This window comes from Caretta caretta, chromosome 2 (genome assembly GCF_965140235.1).
Source record: "Caretta caretta isolate rCarCar2 chromosome 2, rCarCar1.hap1, whole genome shotgun sequence".
Lineage (NCBI taxonomy): Eukaryota > Metazoa > Chordata > Testudines > Cheloniidae > Caretta > Caretta caretta.
The window spans coordinates 266,625,359-266,649,161 of NC_134207.1; the positions used below are offsets into that span (position 1 = coordinate 266,625,359).

At 51.4% G+C, this 23,803-nt stretch overlaps 2 protein-coding genes across 6 annotated transcripts in view; one reads left to right on the forward strand and one right to left on the reverse strand.

Annotated features, from left to right (window-relative positions):
- The window catches only part of LOC125631112 (uncharacterized), a 47,441-nt gene extending 43,462 nt beyond the window's left edge, over positions 1 to 3,979 (forward strand). Inside the window, exons 6-9 of the mRNA XM_048837321.2 lie at positions 976 to 1,122; positions 1,919 to 2,050; positions 3,178 to 3,300; positions 3,799 to 3,979. Of these exons, the coding sequence (XP_048693278.2) occupies positions 976 to 1,122; positions 1,919 to 2,050; positions 3,178 to 3,300; positions 3,799 to 3,813 (417 nt within the window). The 3' untranslated portion in view covers positions 3,814 to 3,979. The remainder of the gene's footprint in view (positions 1 to 975; positions 1,123 to 1,918; positions 2,051 to 3,177; positions 3,301 to 3,798) is intronic.
- CCM2 (CCM2 scaffold protein) overlaps positions 1 to 23,803 on the reverse strand; it is a 125,680-nt gene that overhangs the window by 22,725 nt on the left and 79,152 nt on the right. For 4 of the 5 annotated variants that reach the window (XM_048837322.2, XM_048837323.2, XM_048837324.2 and 1 more), the window contains exon 10: positions 13,757 to 22,444. The exons of the other annotated variant lie outside the window; for it this stretch is intronic. In XM_048837322.2, the coding sequence (XP_048693279.1) occupies positions 22,164 to 22,444 (281 nt within the window). In that variant the 3' untranslated portion in view covers positions 13,757 to 22,163. Of the gene's footprint in view, positions 1 to 13,756; positions 22,445 to 23,803 lie in introns of those variants that run through there. 5 annotated transcript variants of the gene reach the window in all.

The following is a 23,803-nucleotide window of genomic DNA, read 5'->3' on the forward strand; positions in this document are numbered from 1 at the left end:
CAGCCCAAACCCAGGTCCCCTCTGGCAGTGCCTACTTGCATCAGACCCTGGGCCAATCCCAGGGAGGATCTGGGGGGTGGAGCATGTGTCTGGGGGTGGCTCCAGTGTAACACCTGGTACAACCGCTTGTGTGTCCTGTCCGCACAGAGCCCCATCAGAGAAGCTGCCCAATTAGCCCTGTCCTGCTGTCCCCAGACTCCTTGGGGCTGGGTGGGAGTCAGGGCTAACCTACCACTGTGCACAGAAAGGCCCTTGACAGTCTGGATGGTTGGTCTTGCTGGACAGGGAGCTTCCCAATGCCACATCACAGCAACTAGGGATAGGGAACGCTCACCAGGCTGCCCAGCCCTTCTCCTGGCCAGGGCAGGGTCACACCTACTTCTCCCCAGCCTCTGCTTCCAAACACTGGCTTGTAAAATCCCTGGTGGTGCAAGGAAGTGGCACCAGATGTAATGCAAGTCTCAGAGGGTGGGTTCTCTGGAAGGGCAGAGCTTGCATGGGAAATGGAGAAACACCCTGTGACTGTTAGCAGTGGGTGTCTCCTGCCACCCATCAACAGCCCATTCCAGCACAACATCCCCTGCTCCTGGTCTGTGTGAGATTCGAGTCTGGCTCCTTCGAGTCTCCAAGGAGCAGAACCAGGAATGGGCCAGCAGGCGCTGCCCATGGATGCCCCAGGCCTGTGCTGTTCCAGGCAACACAGCCCACACTCTGAGATGGAGGCCATCCAGCATCCCTGGAGACCCAGCTGATCAGAGACAAACTAATGGCCAGTCAGCCGTGGTGATTGTCCTGGCATCAGCACTTCCACTGCGCCAGCCAAAGACCTCCGACAGGTCACCGCACAAAGGCCAAAGGCCAATCCCGTGCCTTTGTCCGTGAGGCTTTGTTCCAGGGTCCCCGTTCCATCGCTCCAGCTGCAGTGGCTGGTGCTGCCTGAGGCCGCTGTAACATGTCCATCCGTCTTCCCTGTAGGCCATGTCCAAGCTGGGGCTGCGTCAGATTCACGGCGTCACCAGGATCACGATCCGGAAGTCCAAGAACATCCTGTTTGTGATCACCAAGCCAGATGTGTTCAAGAGCCCAGCTTCTGACATCTACATCGTGTTTGGAGAGGCCAAGGTGGGGCTCTGCAGAGCTGGGGGCACCCCGACCCCTCTACTGTATGTGTCCTAGATGCCCTGCTGTATTTCACCTGCTCCCCGCACACCATGGCCCAGAGCTAGTCACTTACCTAGGCAGGCAAATCCTGGATTCCAGCTGGTGAGTGACCCCCATGAGCTGCTGCTCAGGTCCTGCGGCGAGGCCTGGAATCTGACTAGCTCTTGCTGGCCAGAGTCTAGTGCCTGGCGTAAATGGGAGCCCCACTAGCCTCTGTTCAGGGCTTGGCACTAGCCTGGCCATCAGTTGCTCACTCCCATGCCCCATCCCCGATGGGGCTGTTCTCCAGGGGGGACCGAGGCTGAACTCAGAGTTGTAAAGAAGGGAAACTGGGTCAGCAGGGTCGCTCACTAGAACAGTGCATTGCTTAGACCACCCATGGGGCAGGGACTCCCCCTCCTCTAGGAGACAAGTCTGGACACAGGAGTGTCTTCCTGCTGTGACCCCCTCTTCCCCCCCCCATCCTGAACAACTCTTCTCTCCTTGCCTGATCTGCACCATGGGGTTCCTGCCCACCCTTGCTCCTGGGGGCACCGTTCCCTGTGACATACCCTCCTCCGTGTCCTTGGAGCTGGAGGCAGGAGGGCCGTCTCATCTATTTCAGACAGGTTCCCCTGCTCTCTCCACCCAGCCCCTGGTGTGGCTGGCAAATCACAAGCCTGCTCCCTGGAGTCACAGCAGGGACTCCCCAGTGGGCAGCATCTCCACCGGCCTCCCACGCTAACCACTGCCCCCCGTCTCGGGTCTGTCCCGGCAGATCGAAGACCTGTCGCAGCAGGTGCACAAGGCAGCTGCGGAGAAGTTCAAGGTGCCGATGGAGCACTCTCCTTTGATCACGGAAACAGCCCCGGCCCTCACTATCAAGGAGGAGAGTGAGGAAGAGGAGGAGGTAAGGCCTGGAGGAAGGAAGCTGGGGGCAGTAGCAGTCTGGTTCCACACGACCTGGGCACTGGCTTCAGTGCTGCGAGTCAGGTTGGGGGTGGAGGGCAGAAGAGATTTCGCTGATACCTCACCCCTCTCCAGGGCCCAAGGCCCTCCAGCGTAGCCCGTACAGCGGAGCTCCTGGGCCTTCCCTTGGGAAGGAGACTGCTGCAGCGCTGCTCACTGTCAGTCTGCTGTCTGGTCCTGGACTCCGCCCCCATCCCTAGTGGCCTGTGGTGAGCTGCTGAGCTGGCCCTGTGCTGGGAGGCTGAGGTTAGGAGGAGATGTGAACCAGCCCCAAGGCAGAGAACTCTGTCCATCTCTTGGTTGTATTCAGGGGTGCCTAGCCCCCGGGTCTGAGCTCGGGTGGCTAGGCCAGGCCTGGAGACTCGTTCGGCCAGCCAGATGCTGTCTGTGCACTACGGTCTATCCTTCGCCCTGCCTGGGTGCTGGAAGCTACCCAAGTTTACTAGGTAGCCAGCTGGGGTGAGGACCACTTCTTTAGAACAGCAGGGGGAGAAAATAGTCCAGTCTCTGCCTGGGGGGGAACAGACCTAACTGGTCAGCGCAGACAGATGCATTGTCAGGGGTCAAAGGGAAGCAGGCAGGATGCCACACCAGCCACTAGAGAGCAGCACTGAGTGCCATAGTGGACCCCAGGGTATAAAGACCAGATTCTCTTCTCTTGAGAGAAGATCTCTCCCCTACTGAGCTACCGGAGAACTCGCATCCGTTAGCCCAAGTCTGCCTGCTGCCTCCAAGACAGCTGCGTAGCTGTGCCTCAGGACAGGACTGGAGGCAGAAAGGTGGCCGAGGAGTGGGCTCAGCTGGCTTGGTCCGGCTTGAGGATACAGACCTGGGCAATGGCCAACCCTTGTCCAGGGCAGATCTGTACAAGTGACCAGCAGGATGAAGTGGTAATAATCCTGCCTTCGGAGAAATTCCTCAGCTCCCCTTCCCAATGCATTCCAGTGCTGGGGGTGTGTGAGCAGGGTCTGGGGGTGGCCCTGGGCAAGGGGGCACTGCTATAAGATAGACTCCCAGCAGTGCCCCCTCCCTGTCTGGAGCGTGACTATTTCCTCCTCCCCTCCCCAGGTTGATGAGACCGGCCTGGAGGTGAGAGATATTGAGCTGGTGATGGCCCAGGCCAACGTGTCGCGTCCCAAAGCCGTGCGGGCACTCAGGCACAACAACAATGATATCGTCAACGCCATCATGGTAAGAGCCCAGGGCCCAGGCTGTGCCTGGCCGCCCGCCATGAGATCCTGCCCTGCTGGTGGGGACACGGTCGCAGACTAGTCTCCATCAGGGGAAGTGATGCCCTAACTTCAGTGGGGGAAACTGAGGCTGAGAGCAGCACATGCTCCAAGGAGGGAGTAGCTGGCCAAGCCAGGATTAGAACTTGACACCTCTTGGCTCTCAGTGCTGTGCTTGAGCTACTAGACCTCCCCTGCCTGGAGAAGCTCTGCTCCTGAGCAGAAGGCTTGTAGGGGGAGGTACTTCCAAGGCAAGGCCAAGATCTGATGGATACAGCTGCACCAGGGGCCCTTTCACCTCCCAGCCAGGCTTTGTCCTGCGCAACAATACTGAAAACAGGTGACTTAAAGCATAAAAGCACTAAGCAAGGGCCTTCCTGTAGCAATGCAAGGGAAAACCCCTTGCGCTCCACTCCTTGTACTCTGCAGTCCCCATCCAACCCTCTGCTCTCTCCTACAGGAGCTGACCATGTAGCTGCTGGCCCGGATGTGCAAACAGACCCACCCCTCTGTATAGATGCACAGTTACTCCTATACAGTACAGCTGGTATTAAATACTCTCTAGAACTGCAAATATTCCTACTAGTCTGCATCTCTAATGCTGCTCAATAAAATGGCCTCATGTATTCACTTGAAACGCACACTGGTTTGGTCTCCTTCCTTCTCCTTCAATCTAGGTCACCCAGGAGCAGGCAGCTCCTGGTTCAGACAGGGTAGGGGCAGGGCTGCAGGGCCCCTGTGTCTGACGCTCCAGTTCAGCTTGGTGGAAGCTGAAAAGGAGGGCAGGGCCTGTCTACACTGCAGCTGGGACCAGTCCTCCCAATCTGGCAAGAGGGGCAGGTGCTAATTCTTCTCAAGCTAGAATGGCAGAGTGGATGCTGTGGCCTGGCCTAGCCCCCTGAGCTCAGACCCAGGGGCTTGGGGAGGCTTGTAGTCGGGGGGCTAAGCCCCCCTTCTGCCATGGCCACGCGGGTTTGAGGCACTGGCATGTCTCTCCCTGGGCTGCAGGGTGGATATCCCTGGCTAGCTCTGCTGAGTGCTGATAGAACTGGGCTGAGCTTCTAGAATATCCGAGTTGGAAGGGACCTCAGGAGGTCATCTAGTCCAACCCCCTGCTCAAAGCAGGGCCAATCCCCAACTAAATCATCCCAGCCAGGGCTTTGTCAAGCCGGGCCTTAAACCTCTAAGGAAGGAGATTCCACCACCTCCCTAGGGAACCCATTCCAGTGCTTCCCCACCCTCCTAGTGAAATAGTGTTTCCTAATATCCAACCTAGACCTCTCCTCACTGCAACTTGAGACCATTACTCCTTGTTCTGTCTTCTGCTACCCCTGAGAAGAGCCAAGCTCCATCCTCATTGGGGAACCCCCCTTCAGGTAGTTAAGGCTGTTATCAAATCTCCCCCTCACTCTTCTCTTCTGCAGACTAAGTCCAGTTCCCTCAGCCTCTACTCAAAAGTCATGTGCCCCAGCCCCCTAATCATTTTTGTTGTCCTTCACTGGACTCTCTGATTTGTCCACATCCTTTCTGGAGTGGGGGGGCCAAAACTGGTTATCACATACTCCAGATGTGGCCTCACCAGTGCCTAATAGAGGGGAATAATCACTTTCCACAATCTGCTGGCAACGCTCCTACTAATGCAGCCCACTATGCTGTTAGCCTTCTTGGCAACAAGGGGCACACTGCTGACTCATATCCAGCTTCTCGTCCACTGTAATCCCCAGGTCCTTTTCTGCAGAACTGCTGCTTAGCCAGTCGGGCCCCAGTCTGTAGCGGTGCATGGGATTCTTCCATCTTAAGTGCAGGACTCTGCACTTGTCCTTGTTGAACCCCATCAGATTTCTTTTGGTCCAATTTGTCTAGGTCACGCTGGATCCTAGCCCTACCCTCCAGCATATCTACCTCCCCCACACACATCTTGGTGTCATCCACAAACTTGCTGAGGGTGCAGTCCATCCCATCATCCAGATCATAATGAAGATGTTGAACAAAACCGGTCCCAGGACCAACCCCTGGGGCACTCTGCTTGATGCCAGCTGCCAACTAGCCATCAAGCCGTTGATCACTACCTGTTGAGCCTGACAATCTAGCCAGCTTTCTATTCACCTTGTAGTCCATTCATCCAATCCATACTTCTTTTAACTTGCTGGCAAGAATACTGTGGGAGACTGTATGAAAAGCTTTGCTTAAGTCAAGATATATCATGTCCACTGCTTTCCCCATATCTAGAGCCAGTTATCTCAATCAGGTTGGTCAGGCATGACTTGCGCTTAGTGAATCGATTGACTATTTCTGAGCACCTTCCTCTCCTCCAAGTGCTTCAAAATGGATTCCTTTAGGACCTGCTCCATGGCTTTTCCAGGGACTGAGGTGAGGCTGGCAGGTCTGTAGCTTCCCAGATTTTCTTTTTCTTTTTTTTTTAAAAGATGGGCACTATATTTGCCTTTTTCCAATTGTCCAGGGCTTCCCCGATCACGAGTTTACAAAGATAATGGCCAATGGCTCTGCAATCACATCAGCCACCTTCCCTTCCCAGCTAAGGGAGAGGCTTCACCCCCTTGGCCTCAGCCAGTGCCCATGGGTGGGGTAGGGTTGCCAACTTTCTAATCACAAAACCAAATGCCCCTGCCCTGCCCCTTCTCCAAGGCCCTGCCCTCACTTGCTTTTAGCAAGCTGAGGCAGGGTGGGTGGGGTGCAGACTTTGGGGTGGGGCCAGGGATGAGGGGTTTGGGGTGCAGGAGGGGGCTCAGGGTTGGGGTGCAGGAAGAGATGAGGGCTCCAGTTGGGGATGAGGCTTTTGGGTGTGGGAGAGGACTCTGGGCTGGGGCAGGGAGTTGCAGGGGGGTTGGAGTATGGGGTTGCAGCAGCACTTACTGCAGCTCCTGCAAAGCAGCCACAAGGTCCCTGCAGCCCCATGGCACATGGGGGGCCAGGGAGGCTCTAGGTGCTGCCCCTGCAGCTCCCATTGCTCAAAGTTCCTGGCCAATGTGAGCAGCAGAGCCAGCCCCTGGGGCAGGGGCAGGGCCAGGGCATGGAGCCTCCCTGGCTGCCTAGGGGGCTGCAGGGACCTGGCAGCAGTTTCTGGGAGCCTGCCTTAGCCCCAGGCCCCTACTACACCGCCAACCACACTTTTAATGGCCCAGTTGGCAGTGCCGACTGGACCCACCAGGGTCCCTTTTAGGCTAGGTGTTCCAGATGCCTGGCAACCCTAGGGTGGGTAGAGTGTGTGCAGGGGGGGCTTCAGCCATAGAGCACTTAAGACAACTCAGTGTCTGCAGATGACGGGGAGGGACTAACCCAGGGGCAGCGTGGGGAAATCACAATACCCTAACTCCACGGGGCTAATCTAGGGATATCGCTGCCCTACAGAGAAGGGGGTCTCTTCATGATGCTGGGCCCTCATCCCCAGTTCAGTAGGGTTGCCAATCCTCCTGGTTTTGCAAAGAGTCTCCCAGAATGGGGCTTTATCTCCTGGAGGCTACAGAAGCCAATCCAGGCGCAGCAGGGCTGAGGCAGGCTCCCTGCCTTCATGCCATCTGGGGAAGTGGCCTGCGGCCCCTGGGGAGAGGGGCAGAGGGGTCTTCACATGCTGTCCCTGCCAGCAAGCACCACCCTTGCAGTTCCCATTGGCCAGGAACTGCCAGGGATGTGCTGGCTACTTCTGCAAGCAGTGCAGGGCCAGGGCAGGCAGGGAGCCTGCCTTAGCCCCCCTGCACCACTGACTGGGAGCTGCCAAAGGTAAGCGCTGCCTGGCCAGAGCCTGCACCACTCACCCCCTGCCCCAGCTCTGAGCCCCCTCCTAAAGCCAGCACCCCAAACCCCAGCCCTGAGCCCCCTCCCACACCCAAACTCCCTCCCAGAGCTTGCACCCCACACCCTCTCCTGTACCCCCTGCCCCAAGGTCAGCCAAGAGCCGGGTGAGAGTGAGTGAGGGGAGGGGATGGCGTGAGGGGGACAGGGCCTTGGAGAAGGGGTGGGGGCAGGGCAAGGGTGTTTGGAGTTATGATATTAGACAGTTGGCAACCCCACAGGTCAGTAGCAAGGTGGAGCCAGCCCTCAGCAATGATGACAAGGCTGAGCACAGGGCCCCAGGCCAGGGTGGGATCCGGTTTAAAGGCCACAGCGACTAGGACAGCTTCCCCTCTCCACAGTCACAGGGACTTCTCCTCTCCCCCATGGCCCCTGCAGTGAGCTGGGTCCTCTACACAGGGGCCTGCAGGCCTAGTAGCTGGATGCAGGCCCAGTAGAGCTGTACAGGGACGTCAATGAGCTGTAACCTGGTTGAAGCTCCCAGCTGCGGGGCCCTCACACCTAGAGTTGTGTCCTCCCCCCTGCCTCCTTGCCAGAGTTCTAGTATAAATCTTCCTCCAGGGAAGGGGGTGCAAGTGAGAACTGAACAGACATGGGGGCAGTAGCTGGGCTTGCTCTATCTCCACTGCCTGCTAGCTGGGGCTCATGGAACCCAGCAGCTGACTCCAGAATTCTTCCCCTCCCCTGGCTCAGGAGCTGCTCCATGGTGCAAGGAGGACTTCTTCACAAAAAGAGAGCTGGCAGGCTCACCCCCTGCCTCAGGCAACAACTAGGGAGGAGGCAGCCCTATGCGGTGTGGCAGATGCCACCCCCCACCTTCCCCTGCTGACACTGGGTCCCAAGAGCCCAGTAGAGCTACAGGGGTACATGAAGGACACTAGCCCATGGTGCTCGTGCTTTGGGGCAGCCCAGAGCTGCCCTCTGCAGTTGAGGCTTGTTTCTAATTTCACCCCACTCACACCCATGCTTAACTAGCTGAGTTCTTCTACCCCTCACCTGGCATTGCCCCCCTACCCCATACCAGCCCCTAGGGGCTTGTACCTCCAGAGCACTGTAGGAAGTAGCTCTGCTGTAGCAGTTTTCTGCTCCCAGGGTCAGGATCATTATCCCCAGTTATAGGTGGGGAAACTGAGGCACAGGGGTGCCTTACCCAAAGCTACCCCCCAGGCCAGTGGTAGAGCTGTGAGTGAACCCAGGTCTGAGTCCCAGTCTAGTGCTCTATCCCCCAGGCCACACTGCCTCATGTGCCAGTTCCCATCTCGAGCCCCAAGTAAGTAAACTGGCAATCTGCTCTCCCATGGGTTTGTGGCTGCGCTCAGCCCCCTGCCCCCTGGATCAGGCTGGCTGTGGTTTTTTGAAGGCCTGAAAGTTTGTTTAGTTGCAAAAACAGCTTTTTCTGCAGCTCAGAGAGATGAAAGGCTTTTTGGGGTGGGTGGGTGCTGACTCCACACTCCTCAGAACTGCTGAGCCTGCCATTGCCAGTAGAGGCCACGCCAGGGGCAGGGGGAACGTGCCTGCTCTAGGTTCTTCCCCCGCCGCCGTCTTCTCCACCACATTGCAGACAAGAGTTGGGCATTTTTTAAAAACAAAAATAATTTTCTAACCTGTTGAAACTAAAAGGGTTGGTTCTGAAGAATTTTGTGACAAAGTTTTGAGATAGTATAAAAATAGAAAGGGGATTTTTGACCTTCAAAATTAAATCTTGGGGTTTTTTTTCCTGACTTGAGAACTTTTTGCTTCAAAATTAAAGCTAATTATGGTAATTCTCCCCCCCCCCCGCCCCTTTTTAAAAGTAATAGTTAAAATCAAAACCATTTTAACTTTTTTTGGATTTCAGCTCATGAAAATGTTCCTTGCACTTCATCCCAATTTGGGATGGGAAAATGTGTCCTACGCTTGAATTTTTGCAGGCTGGGAAAGCAGTCTCTAGCAGTGCAGGTGATCAGTGATCATCCTGAGAAGAACTCAGGGCAGCCCCCAGTTGCTGGTGTGGGGATCAGTGAGGAGGGTGGTTGCTGGATGCTACATGAGCCAGGGGCCATGAAAGAGGCCCTGTCACTAAGTCCAGTCCACACAAGCAGCAAGTTACTGGCTAGACTCTGGCCCTGTCCTTTAGATATTAGAATGATTTTCAAATGCATTTCACAGGGAACCAATGTCCCAGTCCATCCCCACAACTGGCCCTCATGCAGTAGGACCCAGGCCTGAAGGGGTTTGGACTCCACCTGCTTCTGTCATGCTCAAAGTGAAACATAGCAAGAGGCTGGGCCTTGCTGTTCAGCGGCACCTGTTGTAGGGTTAAGTCAGTCCCAAAGAAGAGAGCTAGGAACCTTGGAAATACGAGAGAGCCGGGCAGCACCTTTCACAGGCACTAGGGCGGGCTCTTGAGAAGCAAGTTGTGGCTCTGTGCACCTGACTGATCGCTAGCCAGTGTGACAATGGTGTGGCCCACAGGGGTGGGGGAAGGCAACTGTATTTATTGATAATCCACCCCCTCTGCCCGGACAGCAAGAAGAGCTGATCCTCACCTCCATCTAGTGCTGCCTTACGCGGTGACTTCCAGAGCCACACAAGAGACACAGGCGGGACTAGAACCAACTGCCGCTGCCCAGGCCAGGGTCCTGGCTGCTGGACCCCCCTAACATTGTCTCCCTTACTGGGAAATATGGCACAGCCTCTCCTGGAAGTAGAACAACAGGTTAATTTTGTTGCTACCCACAGGAGTTAACTATGTCCCACCCCTCCGCCTTGCCAAACATGCTAGCAAAGTTGCATACAAGTTAGGAAGAGAGATTAATAAGACTAGGACTTTTCAGGTTGGAAAAGAGACAAATAAAGGGGGCCATGATTGAAGTCTGAGGGGAAAGTACATAAGGAAGTGTTATTTACCCCCTTCACAAAACACAAGAACCAGGGGGCACCTGGTGAAATTAGTCGGCAGCAGGTTTAACACACACGGAAGGCAGCGATGGGCACTTCTTCACAGAATGTAGAGTCAGCCTATGGGAACGCGGTGCCAGGGGACGTTATGAAGGCCAAAAGTATAACAGGGATCAAAAAAGAACTAGATAAGTTCATGGAGGACAGGAGTATCAATGACTATTAGCCCAGATGGTGAGGGATGCAGCTACATGCTTTGGGCATCCCTGGACTCTGACTGCCAGAAGCTGGGAGTGGACAACAGCGGAGGGATCACCTGATGATTACCTGTTCTGTTCATTCCCTCTGAAGCACCTGGCTTTGGCTACTGACAGAAGACAGGACACTGGGCTAGATGGACCTTTGGTCTGATCCATTCTTATGCTGCTAGTGAGAAGAGCAGCAATTTAACCGGCCACATCCATGCTCCAGGTTTCTGCATTTAAGTTGCAAGACTTAGGATTCTCCATATTCAGCAGCAGACCCAGCTTCTTCCAGATCATACCCCTCTCCCCCCTCACCTGTGACTTCTCCCTTTAAAAGAAATCACCCCTCTCATGCCTGCCTGTTTGGCAGATGCGTGGTGGCCTCTAGTGCTGCTTTTGGGTATAGGACACACATTAGCCTTAAAAGGTTAGTTCTAGCATGTGAACGGTGGTACCTAGAGGGGTTAAGTAGCCATGAGTGCACTGAAGAAAGGTTGGTGCTAGAATAGATCTAACTCAGTCTAGGCTGGAGAAACTTCTTTGACTATTAAAGATCTGGTTGAAGATTTGGGTCAGTTCATAGTGTATCCCCACTGCAGCCCTAGTGTTCAGGGGAAAGGACCAGAAAGGCAGAGCATCCTTACCCTTCCCTGTGCCCAGGCACTTCCTGACCAAGGGCACCCTGGTCACAGCCACCTTGAGCCCTAGGGTCCTGCAGTAAAGCAGTGAACATGACTCCCGGAGCGGGTACCCACTGCAGCAAGGCAAGGCCCCCACCCTGAGGAACTTGCAGTGCAAATGCTGAAGTCCAGAAGTGGGCATTAGGATTGGGCCAGCCAGAGGGTGAGCAAGGCTAGGAGCTCACTGAGCATTTACACTAGCCTTGCTACTAGCCGCCAGGACAGACCTATCCTGGAATCAGTGTATAATATGGACCAGTCACTAGCTCCTTTGCTCAAAGCTTGCACTTGGCTCTGTACTCTTCCCAGAAGCTGCAACTCTGGGTCCTCAGCCTTGCACGATGCAGCTCAGGCTGAGAAATCGCCCATGTTTGAAGCAAGCCTCTTCTCTCCCCTTCCCGGAAAACAGCTGCCATGGTGAAGCTAGTGCCCTTTATCCATACACATGTCCCCGCAGTGATTGGACAGCGCCACAGGAAAGACAGGCTGAGGGATCTGGGGTTATTTAGTCTGCAGAAGAGTGGGGGGTGGGGGTGGGGATTTGATAGCAGCCTTCAATTACTTGAAAGGGGGGGGGGGTGTTCCAAAGAGGATGGAGCTCAGCTGTTCTCACTGGTGGCAGATGTCAGAACAAGGAGCAATGATCTCAAGTTGCCATGGGGGAGGTCTAGGTTGGATATTAGGAAACACTTTCACAAAAGCCACTGAAAAGAGTAAATTTCACCGAGATCAGAAGTATGATCCTGGCACTAGAGGGCCTGGAAGGCTCAAGGCTGCTTTGACAATCCAGCCTAAGTGAATTAGGTTGCCAGCTTTCACTGACTATCACATAACTGCTCTAACATCAGAAGGAGCTGGGACTTAGGCTTCTTGGTGCTGGGCTTCTGACATTTCTATTGCTAGTAAAATAACGGAACACATGAATACTTTGGAAAGGCAGAGGAATAAACAACAACCCCTAGCTCTTATCAGCAGAGCTCAAAGCACTTCAAGAATACCTCCTCCTTTATCCCCATTTCACAGATGGGGAAACCAAGGCACAGGTCAGGACAGTGACTTGCCCCAGGTCAGCAGCAGAGCTAGGAACTGAAGCCAAGTCTCCTGAATCTCAGTGCATGGCTCTGTTCACTAGGTCACAATTCACTGGACGTCTGGAGGGCGAGCAGCAGGCAGAATGGGTGGATAACGGCTACATCTCGCTTGCTTGGACACAATTAGAGTTAGTGGACAAGGGGGACACTGGGCAGGTAATACGTAGGTTTACTCAAACTCTGCCACAGGTTCTGACAATCTTAATCCAGTGGCTTGGTAGAAACAGTTAGACCAAAAAACTGGCTGACACTGAAAATTAATGGCTTGTGGCAAGTGGAAGCGAGACAGTGGCTAATGCTGGGTACCACAGCTGGGTGATGAGACCCTTCTTTTAGATCTGCACTACTGATTTAGAAAAGGAACAACGCAGCCCATTAGACCCCAGAGTCAATACTACAGCGAGAAGAGGTGCAGCTGGTAGTGAGGACGGATTCATCAGGATTTCAAAGCAGGGGGCACAAAATAAAAATGGAATCCAGCGTGGAAGAAAATGCACAGCAGGGGAAATCAGCAGAACCCTGCCCAACAGGAGGGATAGAGCTAGACCCAATAGCAGGTGGACTGGAGTTTGCAAACAGCTCCAGGAGGAGCCAGTGCGGCGTGGAGGTAAAATCATTGTAGCACAGAGGTGACAGGGACTTGACCCTCTCTCTGCTGCATTGCAGCAGCCCCTGGGGGGAATGTTGTATTCAGCTCTGGCCCTACATTAGCAGAAAGGCACTGACAAGCTGGACAGAGAACAGCATCAACGAGGCTCAGGGGACTGAGTTCTGAAGAAAGACGAAGAGCTAAGCCTGTAGAGAGTGGCAATCTGAGGGTAGTTTGCAACTACTTGAGAGGTGTGGACACCAAAAGGGGAAGAGGATTTCACTAATGGAACAAGTATGCATACTGGGATACATAGGAATGAAAATGTAGGCAGATTATCTTGGGGAAACTACAACGCCACCACACACCAGTCTGGGCAATAGTCTATTACAGGCATCAGGAGAAGCTCAATGGCTTGAGTGTTAAGATTAGACCAAGCACTCGAAGAACTAGCTTTCTTTGGCAGAGACTGACTGGATGGGCTCATGTTTCTTTCTCAGACTTCCGTGACTGAAGGGCTTCCGCAGCTCACCAGAGAGAGCAGCGGCAGCAGCCCTGGGGGAAAGGAGGAGAATGTTGCCAGACTCACAGAGGTTTCTGGAACCCACAGGGCAGGACAGGCAGCTATCACCCAGGAGCACCTGGAATCTGTATTTTATTCGTTCCATTCTATACAAGTTCTTATCTATTATATTAGTAAAAGGCAGGCGGTAGGGAAGAGGCCACTAGGTCACTGATGCTGTGTGTGGTGATATCTGCATAGCATGAGGAGCTAGGTGCAGAGTGTTTAGCTTTGGGACTAGATTAGTAACAGCGAGCTGTTCTTCTCTTCCCCACGAGGACCAGTCATTTGCGCTTGTCTACTGCGGCCATCCAGGTAAAACAGCTCATTCTCTCAGGGTCTTTTCCAAAGCTCACTTCTGTCAATAGGACAGCAGCTTTCTAGGAGCTTTGGATCGGACCAGGGCTGTGACTCTTTGGGCAGAAGTTGGACAAAGGTGCTTTCTACTAAACCCAGGAAGCCAAAGAGAAACAACATTTCGCCGAAGTGTATCATCCTCCAGGACAAACACTGAATTCAGACAGAGGACAGTGCACACTGCATGAAAGACCAGAATAAACATCAGGTGCAGAATTATATTTACCTGTAACAAATACTCCTTACATAAAGCATACATACAAAACCACCAGCATAAAAAGCAAGGCAAAGATCATCACAACGTAAAACAGACACTTCAAACATGCAAAGTCCCCGTTTTCATTTATGAAACAACTGGATCTTTGGTAGCTTGGTTGGCTTCATAGTCCAGCCAAAAGCTTTGAATGAAAAGGGAAAGAGACATGTCTTTTACTGGTAGACTGAGGGTCTGATGTGCTTAAGAATCACTCTGGGCCTGTCTGGGACGAAGCACCAATAGCTCACTCACTGGCTAAACTGAAAGCTACAATTAACACAGTTAATACCAGAATTAAGTCAAGCCTCCCAATGAATAAAGTATAAAAAAATACTGCAGCTGATCTGTCTTTTATAGATTTCATTATACAATTGTTTCAAAAATACGGTTTTATTTTCACAAATCTTCAATGACTGTTAAACTTCATTTCTTTCCAAACAGTGAATATATAAAAAGGCACTAAGAACTCAAACTACATAAAGACTCTGGATAAATGCTCTCATCCCCCCGTTTCTGAAGAACTGATGGATTTAGCATTGTACCGCTGTTTTGTGCTGTTAAAAAAAATCTGGACTCCAAAGCACAAATCCTGCAGGAATATTTAACAGGCATCCACAAGAGGCCTGCATCCAATGGAACGGTTAAAAGCATGTTGTTAGCATGGGTTTCCTGCCCCACGCCTATCCATTGAGTAAGACCAACTGTGTCCCCTTTAACAGCAGTGCTCTCCAACACAACACTAACTAAGAAGCTACAACCCCTCGCTCCCCCATGGCATAGGAAAGATTGGGTTACACATAGCTGAAACTCGCAATGATGCCAATTTAACCAGAAGAAAGGCAAAAGGTGAATTTGTTAACCTGAAAAGAAACCAGAACATTTAATTTCAACCTCCAAGTTCATGCACCTTCTGGCATCTTACTTCTTTAATTGCAAGGATATGAATTTTTGTTTTGCCCAGTTGATCATCTCAGACATTCGGAGAGTCATGCATAGAACTTGGTGGCTTTACATATGGGCTGCTGTATTGTTCCACCCGGCCATGGGCCTGCCGGCTAGTTACTAGCCAAACGGGGGAAACAAAGCTGCCTGATCAATTTAAGAACTCATTCAGAACATGCATATTTTTTTCAGTTAACACGTCTTTGGCGTCAGCAGGTCTGGAGGCTCTGCCGTTAAGGTGCCAACACAGGAAGCATCAACAGGTGAGCACTGGGGAAATCCCAACTTACGGCATCATGGTATTGAACTAAAATAAATGCACTGTAGGCGGATTAATGGAGAAATGCAGTCAGTCATTCAGCTCAGGCAAACGGTCTCCCACCTGCTCCCTCCCTGGGGCACATCACACTCACTGTGCCCCAAAATGAACCCCAGACAGACGTGCCCCATTTAGTGCAACTCTCCTCATGAGGCCCCACATCACAGAAAGCCTCTACAGGAAGCCAGTCAATGATGCAAGGCTCCCCCACCCCCCTCCACAGGGTAGCATGTCAGTGCCACAGCAGAGAGGACTAAGCCACTCCAAAGAGACCTTCAGTGAGAACTTACGTGGCATTATAGACACACCGGGGAAGAATTTAATCCCATGTAACTCCATCTGCTCCACAGGAGAGCTTCCACCAGGCCAGCAACAGCTGAAATTGGATAGAGCAGTGTCTCTCGATCAAGAACCAAAGTCAACAATGCCTGGAGGATGTCCTGCCTAGTCAGAAGATGGTGGCAAGCAAGACAGTATTGACGCAGGAGAATGTGCTAGGCACAGAGCAGCCTGCATGGGATATAAAAATCTCTCCCCCACACTTCATAGAGGTCACATTAGAAGCCTGTCATGGGGCCAGAGGCTCTTCAGGAAGTATCAGGGCCTAACTTACCCATGATGACCCTGTGGGAAACACCTGGGAGCCTGAGGTGATCCAGGTGGGCCCCTTTAGCTAATTAGAAATGGAGCAGCTGTCTTAGGAGGAGACTACTAGAACAGGAAGTCACCCAGGGAGGGGAAATGCTCTCTCTAGAGAAGACCTGCAGCTGATACAGTCTGGATGAACCCACAAGAGGCAGACTAGGCCTCCCTGGGAATAAGCCCTGAACAAGCACTTAGAGTTGACAGCGAGAGTCCCAAGAGAACTGTCAGAGTCCCAGGAGAAGGGACACCATGGGGAGCTCCTGTCAGGAAGCTCCCAGAAGAGAGCTGGTGTTTGCCTCAAGAGCAGAGAGGCCTGCAGTTTGAGCCTGGCTCCTGGGAAGGGAGTAGTAAGGGGAAGAGCATGTTGACCAGGAGACATACACCCCACAGAGGGAGCAAGCAGAGACTGAAGCCCAGCATGGACAGGGTGAAGCAGCTGAGTCAGGGAAGGCCAGGGGGGCTGCTGGCAGTTTGCTGATGAGCAGAGGCAAAAAGACAATGGCAATTCTGGTAAGGAGGAAATGGAGACCTGGGACTATTTCTTGACATAAGTTATTGGTTATTAATGAATAAAGCTACCCCTGAATAAGGGGTTATTGACGGCAAAGTGAGTCAGGACTGATTGATATAGCCAAAAGGGGAAACTGAGGCCTGGCTCTTGAGCCTGTGACAAAGCTATACACATTTCTTGATATTTCAGTTAGCTTAGAATGTAAAAGCATCACATTTGAATGAAATATCCTAAATCTTGGAAACTAGTACAAAAACTGAGGGGAATTATGAATCCATGGAGTAACTCCACTGGACAATAAAGTTACACCAGGGATAAGATTGGCCCAGTTAAAATGTTTCCCCAATAGAACAGTTTGGAAAATCCAACACCAAGACATAGGCTGCGCAGAGCAAGAGAAGCCTGCTTTCCGGTAGTTTGGGAGCACGCTGTGGGACTTGCCAGATGTCCAGGAATTCATCTAACAGGACACAGCAGCCTCCGGCTTCCATTCATCTGTCCTATGCATTTAAATTTGCAGGATGCTACTTTAACTGTCCAAAATTTGGGGCATCCCAACATGCTGTCCTGGCTTCACTTCAATACGCAAAGCTTCCGCGTCGTGGCCTGATGATGGTCATGGACTGATGTAACTACGCGTCAAGCCACAAATGTCATGCTGCAATTTTATCGTGCCGGATAGATATCACTGCAGTCTCGGTCACCTGACTGTTTTACCGTCTGCAGAGGAAGCATCTCTCTGCTGCAAGATCTCATGTCAATTCCCCTTTAGGGCAGTACCTTTCCGATGATTTTCAACATTTCCAAAAATTGGAAGTTTGACTCCTGAAGAAGTGGCAAGATTTTCAAGAGAGCTGTGCACGCCGCAGTCCCAGAGGGGGTCAATGGGAAATTTTGGTGCCCAGTATTCCTGAAAGTGCAGCCCCCTTGTTCGGTGCCTACCGAAGATATGGATTTAACTTTAGGCTCCTGGGTTTGAAAGTCTGACTCTTAAGTTGGTGGCAACTGTAAGAATGATCCATGTAGAAAGTAATCACGTCACGGTCATCTTAGGGCTTCTGTACAGAAAACTAGAATAGAAAGAATAGAAAGGTTCTCTTCTTCTGTACAGAAAACTAGCCTGAGGTAAGCCAGCAATGGCTTCTACTTAGTCCCAATTGCATAAGAGCAGCCTTGGAAACAGAGAGAAGACAGAGGTGAGAGAGTGTTTTAGACTTAATACTGTTCTGTAAGATAAAACAAGCAGGGCTTTAAGGGTGTAGCAACAAGACAATTTCTTCCCCGCACCTAAACTCAAGGGTACAACCATACTAAGCAGCCTAGGTGTAGCATGTTTTCTTGACATCGTCTGCCTCTCAAAGTTATACACGGCGTCAATACTGTATTTGAACTCAGTTCTTGGACAGACAGTTCAGCCAGAAATTGCAATTTCCTACCCATTTCTTTCCCAGAAAAACACAATCGTAAAAGAGGGGGCGGAAGCACCAGAATAAAGGCTTTCAGCATAAAAGAGAAGGAGCGCGGCCTGAGGGGAAGGCGCACCAACACCGGGAAGACAGCGTGGTGCTACGCAAACAGCTCTTTCCAACACGCCTTTCTCCTCGGCATCCGTGTGTGTATGTGCGTGTGTGCTGGGGAGAGCGGGGCTGACAGACAAGCGGTGGTCGTATTCCAAGGACAGCCAAGCTTTGAGAGGCTGGCGGGCAGCACTGCTCATGAACCAGGAGCCCAAGAGCTGCAGCTGCCGCACACAAGATTTCCATCATTTTTGTAGCCAAATAAAAAAGTGCACACAATGGATCCGACATGTTCTTCGGTGACTAATGTTCCTGTTGGTTAGACACTCCCCAGCAATACAAACCGGCTGTTGAGGAGTTCAGTCCTCCCCTTGTCGGTCACAGGGCTCCAGGGCACCCATGCGGTAATGTATTCCGAGTGCCAAGGGCAGCAGAAACCAAGTAATTGAAGGCAGCCAGCTTAGGGAGCGGCAATGTGCTTCCTGCTCCAACTCCCCTATTTAAAACAGGCTGTGCTTTGTGAGGGGATGTCTACACTGCGCTTAAAAACCCGCAGAGCTGGCCCGTGCCAGCTGACTCAGGCTGCAGGGCTATTAACTGCAGCGTAGACATCTGGGCTTGGGCTGGAGCCTGGGCTCTAGGACCCTGTGAGGGGGAAGTGTCCCAGAGCTCTCTGAGCCTGACCATCTGCACTGCAACTAAACAGCCCCGCAGCCCGAGACCCACGAGCCCAAGTCAGGCAGCATGGGGCAGCCATGGGTGTCTAATTGCAGCATAGGCATAGTGGGAGTGTTTGCAGGAGGCAGGTGATTGAATCTGCTCAAATGCAAAGCTAACATGTGGGGAGCGGGGGAAACCCCACTGGAGATGCACTAGAAAGCAGTAATGCCCAGAGACATGGGGCTGCTAGTGGACAGCAATTTAGATAGGAACTTGCAGTGTGATATGGAGGCAAAAGTTAGGCAATGTGCAGAATGCCCCTGAGCAGGGAGATCTTAGTGCCCCTGCCAGCAGGCTCTGGGAAGGCTGTCCGTAAGAGACTGCAGAGCCACACGGAGGGTGGGGTGGGGGGGGGGGGGGCTGTAGATGGGGCAATTTGCCCCAGGCCCCAACGAGAGTTTGACCACACTTCGGGGGCGGGGGGTTCTTCATTGCTGCTGAACACACCCGGAGTGAAGGACCCGCCGCTGCTTCTTCCGCTCCGGGTCTTCGGTGGCAATTCTGCGGCAGGGGTCCTTGCGCTCCATGTCTTCGGCGAAGTGCCCCGAAGACCCAGAGCGGAAGAACCCCCGCCGCTGAAGACCCCAGGCCCCCTGAATCCTCCGGGCGGCCTTGAGAGACTGCATCCAGTTCTGGGGCACTGCAGAGCCAGAAACATGGTCAACAAGTAGGACAGAAGTGAGAGAAGAGCAGAGAAATGATTCCAGTGCTGGAGTGACTGGTATACAGGGGGAAAAATAAGAGTAACTAGCTTGGCTAGATGAATAGCGCTTGGGGAAGGCAGGTGTGATAACTGTCTACGAGTAATGGAGAGACAGAAACATGGAGTTGGAGGAATAGTTTAAGGTGTTTTTGGAAGGAGTAATGGGAACCAAATGGGGGAAGGGGGAGAAATTAGCTGAACCAGGGAACACTTTCTAATGGTGGGGAGAAGTGTCTTGGGAGTGCTGGAACAATAACTGATATCACTGGGGAGATCACTGAAAACTGGACTAGACAAAATCATCAAAATGTACTTTAGAGAACAACACTACATTGGATGGGCATGCTGATTGAGAAAGGTTTCCATCTAGTTTCTAGGGTCATGACCTTTTAGAGCCAAAGGCTTGTTTTGCAGGAAGAGCTGCATGTATTTATCACAGGGGCAGAAAGCAAAATAACCTCGGTGGTGCTTGACTGTCTCTTTCCATGCTGAGGCCAGACATCTGGGGAACTTCAGTAGCAAAAAACTCCCACCAACGCATTCGTGGTTTATGCACTGCCGAAGGGGTTTTTTAAAAGAGTAAGCAAGCATAAGGTATGTAAGGAATCCCTACAAGATACCATCCTTGAGGATACTTTGGCGTGGTCTCCTAGGAGAGGAAGCTGCTCATATTCTCCAAGCACAATTCTGTTCTTACCAAAAGTTCCCTTCATTCAGCCACTGCTTTTTGTCGATTCCCTATTAGTCACTTAGGTCTGGCTTCACTGGACAGTACTATTCTATCTCAGAAAAAATGAAATTTTGAACCATCCATATTTCAATGTGAACCATGGATGGCTTTTCCTTTGGGTTTTTGGTTTTAAAATGGTCATCCTAGGGTCCTATCTTTTGATTTCACCAACATTGAGGTAAAAGGAATGACTAAGAATATTATCTAAGAATAAAAATGAACTATCATCTATGGGCATTTTTCCTTATACCAGGCAGTGGCTGTTACTGAAAATGTAAAGAATTCCAGTGATGTTTCTGGCCTACAGCACTGTAGGTAAGGAGGACTGCACACTGCAACCAGGTGAAATTAACTGATGTCTTGAAGAGGAGAAGATCCCTCAGCCAGGTCAATTTATGACTGTGCCACAGGGTCCTGTATTGAACACAGAAAAATAGACTTTGGATCTCTCTTGTTTCAGGGGAAGAACACGAGGGAACAGAATGCCAGCTCTGATTGATGTCCTATACTTGACAAACGAACATGCCCAGCCACCAGTACAGAATTTTAATTTACTTTAAATTATATCAAAAGAGTGAAGAAAGAAACCCCTGGAGTCCATGAACAAATAGGGTTTTGCTACTGAAAGGGCTGAAGTATCAACCAATATGTTCCTTTGAAGGTCAGTTATAGCGGCCAGTATAGATATTATGGCATGGAATACAGATACAAAAAATAAGTGTATTTATAATTGCCTGTATAATATATACAACCTGTACATTATATATCTATACATCCATCCCCTGCTAATTTCATAGAAAGTTTACTGTATCAGTTTAACTTGTTACCATCTCACCCTTCAAGGGTGACCAAAATCCACTCCCCACGCAAATAGCTATGGATGTTAAACTCAGCCTGGCTGAGAATTTCCTGGTTATTGTAACCTTAAAGGGGAAATTCTAAGCAATAGAATAAATTTACTGTCACTTCCTGTCTGAATTCACCGCCATCTTTTGGGGACAATCCTGCTAGATGCTCAGAGCCCTGAACTCCCTAAAGTGTCCGTCCTGCAGGAGGTGCCCACGCACCTTGCGGGGTCAGATGCTACGGGTGCTGGGGAGGTATATATGCACCATGGCACCCTCTGGGGAGGAGCAGGAAACTTGTCACGTCTACTTGTGCTGGACTGGAATTGAGATCGGGTTTTACTGAGTGAACAGTTGTGCTTGTGAAGATTAAGGAGCTAGCAGCACTGGAAACGTGAATCCACCTAGCCCCAGGCCAGAGAGCTCACAGAGCCACAACAGGAGCTCTCACCACACACACACACACACACACACACACACAGACACACACACGCACAGTAGCCCAACCGATGACTTTGCTAGAGGTAAAAATGTGGTGCCATCTCCTATTTCCCTCAGGCCCTAGGCTTTTCCTGAGCAAAGACTGCCAGCCACGCTGAATGGCAGGGTTGGTTTTAGACCTAGACTGTCCACCAGGACAGCACTAAATGTGCCAACACTCATGCCCCACCCTGCACTATGGGCTGAATTTGAACCAGAGTGCTAGAGGCGAAAGGCCAAGGTTACCCACGCCAACCAACTCCCCTCCTGCAAGGGGACAGCCCAGAGGTCACATTGGCAGAGTTCCCTCTGTGACCAATGAAGAAGAGCCCACACTGGACTTCACTACAAAACAATCATGTCAGTATCGCAGCAGACAGCCTTCAGGTTCGGATTAGAAATGTTTCGACAACACCAACAATAGGTTTAAATTATTCACATTGTGGTAAACTTCATTTTTTTTTTTAAAAAAAGTCTGAGTTACAATAGGAATATCATGTGCAAAACTGTAAACCCGCCATCGGGTCCCAGTGAGCTGTTACTGCTCAATGCAAGTTTCTTGCCCCAGCTTCGTTGCATCGCTCCAGAGCGACGACAGCAAAGAAAACACAAAACCAAAGAGTTCTATGAAGTCAGAGGAAGGGACTCTGGTTCCATCACCCAACCCGGGATCCTCTTTCACAGCACGCTCACCTGCACGAAGACACACACATGCCTTCACAGTAAGAGGGCACCAGCCGACATCACAAAATGGGCACCAGTGAAGCCACTGACATTGGGGGAAAAATAATCAAATCCCGATTCATCCTTGGAGCCTCTTTCAGACTGGAAGGTCAGGGAGACAGCAGCAAATGTTGCTGCACTCGCTACATGGGGGTGAAAGAGAACAATAAAGCCCTTTTGAAAGGAGCTGTCTTCTCATCCTCCCTCCCGCAGCTGTGTCTCATGACGAATCCTGATCCATGCTGCATCCAAGAGCTTCAATGTCGTTGCTTATGTCAGAGATCATTCGGTCCCACTCATCTCCCTCGGAAGGGGCAGACTGGTCATCCGAACTCCCTGCAGCTCCATTCCCGTTGGTCGTTGAATTGGAGGTAGTGCTCAGAGTCCGTCTGTACCTCCCGAAACTGTCTGTGATAATTCCCCGGCCATCCTTCACCCCGATGGTTTCTAGGAAGTTCTCAAAGTGTTGGCTGTCCTTTTCAGGAATGAATGGTCTAAGGCCTTCCCCAGAAAATAAACAAGGAGGAAAAATTAGTCATTCAATACATTTAGAATGACAACGTTACACTGATCAAGACTATATTTGCGATGTTCTTATCAGTGAGCGCTTTGCCCACGTAAAGGCTTCAGGGTTTGCTTGTAGGACACCATGAAAGTCAAGATGCAGCAACTCAACTCATCCCGTCTCCTCTCCCCCAATAGCTGAGGCTCAAGTAGCAGAGTTTTTTTGTTTTAACTAAAACTCAAGTCACCCAAACTGCTAGTGACTGTGTGTGTGACGGTGTCACATCACCTCCTGCGCTACAGCTTCCCCATCGCTGCCTTACTTCACAAAACAGGCGGCGACACTTAATTAGCTCATGTTCGTAAAGCACAAGGAGATCCTCAGACTCAAGGGACCAGAGGAATGTAGAGAACTACGGAGTGAAAAAAAAGTCAAGAGCAGCTGCTCTATCTATGAGACAATGTGCCCCCAAGCTCACGCTCTTCCGTTCCCCAGGCACAGTCTGCAGGAGAAGGCTCCCCTTTCAGTGCTGCTCTCTCCAGCAGGTTCAAAGAGAGGTACTCCAGCACCCATTACTTCCACCTTTGCCCCCAGGGAGCTGTTAACCATCTCTCCCAGCCTGACCTCCAGGATTTGGGGTATCCAGTCCAAAAGGGAGCAGCTCTGACCCCTTGCCAGCTGAAGAACGCTTAACAGCATACCCCTGTTTATTGTTGAGACTGTAGAGTGCCCTCCCCAAAGAGCTTACAATCTAGTTTGAAACCGGACACAAGCAAATAAATGCGAGACACAGGAGGGAGGAGGAGAACGCTAAGGAGAGTTGACAGACAAGGTGAGTGGGGTGGTATCTTTTACTGGACCGACTTCTGTTGGTGAAAGAGACAGAAGTTGGTCCGATAAAAAGATATTACCCCACCAACCAGGTCTGTCTAATATCCTGGGACCAACACTGTAAACTAATGAGATCATGAAGTTACATGCTGTAGGCTCATTCAGGGTCATCTTAATCGTTTTAAAGCAAAAATCAACGGTTTGTGACTGCCATGCAGCCTCTCCATCACAGCTGATTTTTGGTGGGTCTTCCAACATGAGCTCATGGCAATATATTCCTTCTATATAAAAGAAGGTCCCACCCTTTGACAGGGTTCAGGATTGAGTCCAACCATGACTCCATCCTAAGAGCACTTCTACAACCACAGCTAGAGGTCCTGAGACAAACAGGAACCAAAAGGCTGTTTAAAAGAGGATACAGAAAGCCAAGATCCCCCAAATCACGAGTCCAACAGCCCAATTCAGCACTGATTCAGAGACAGTCCCAGTGGCTCCAGCGGAGCTGCAATGGGGTAGAAGTCAGC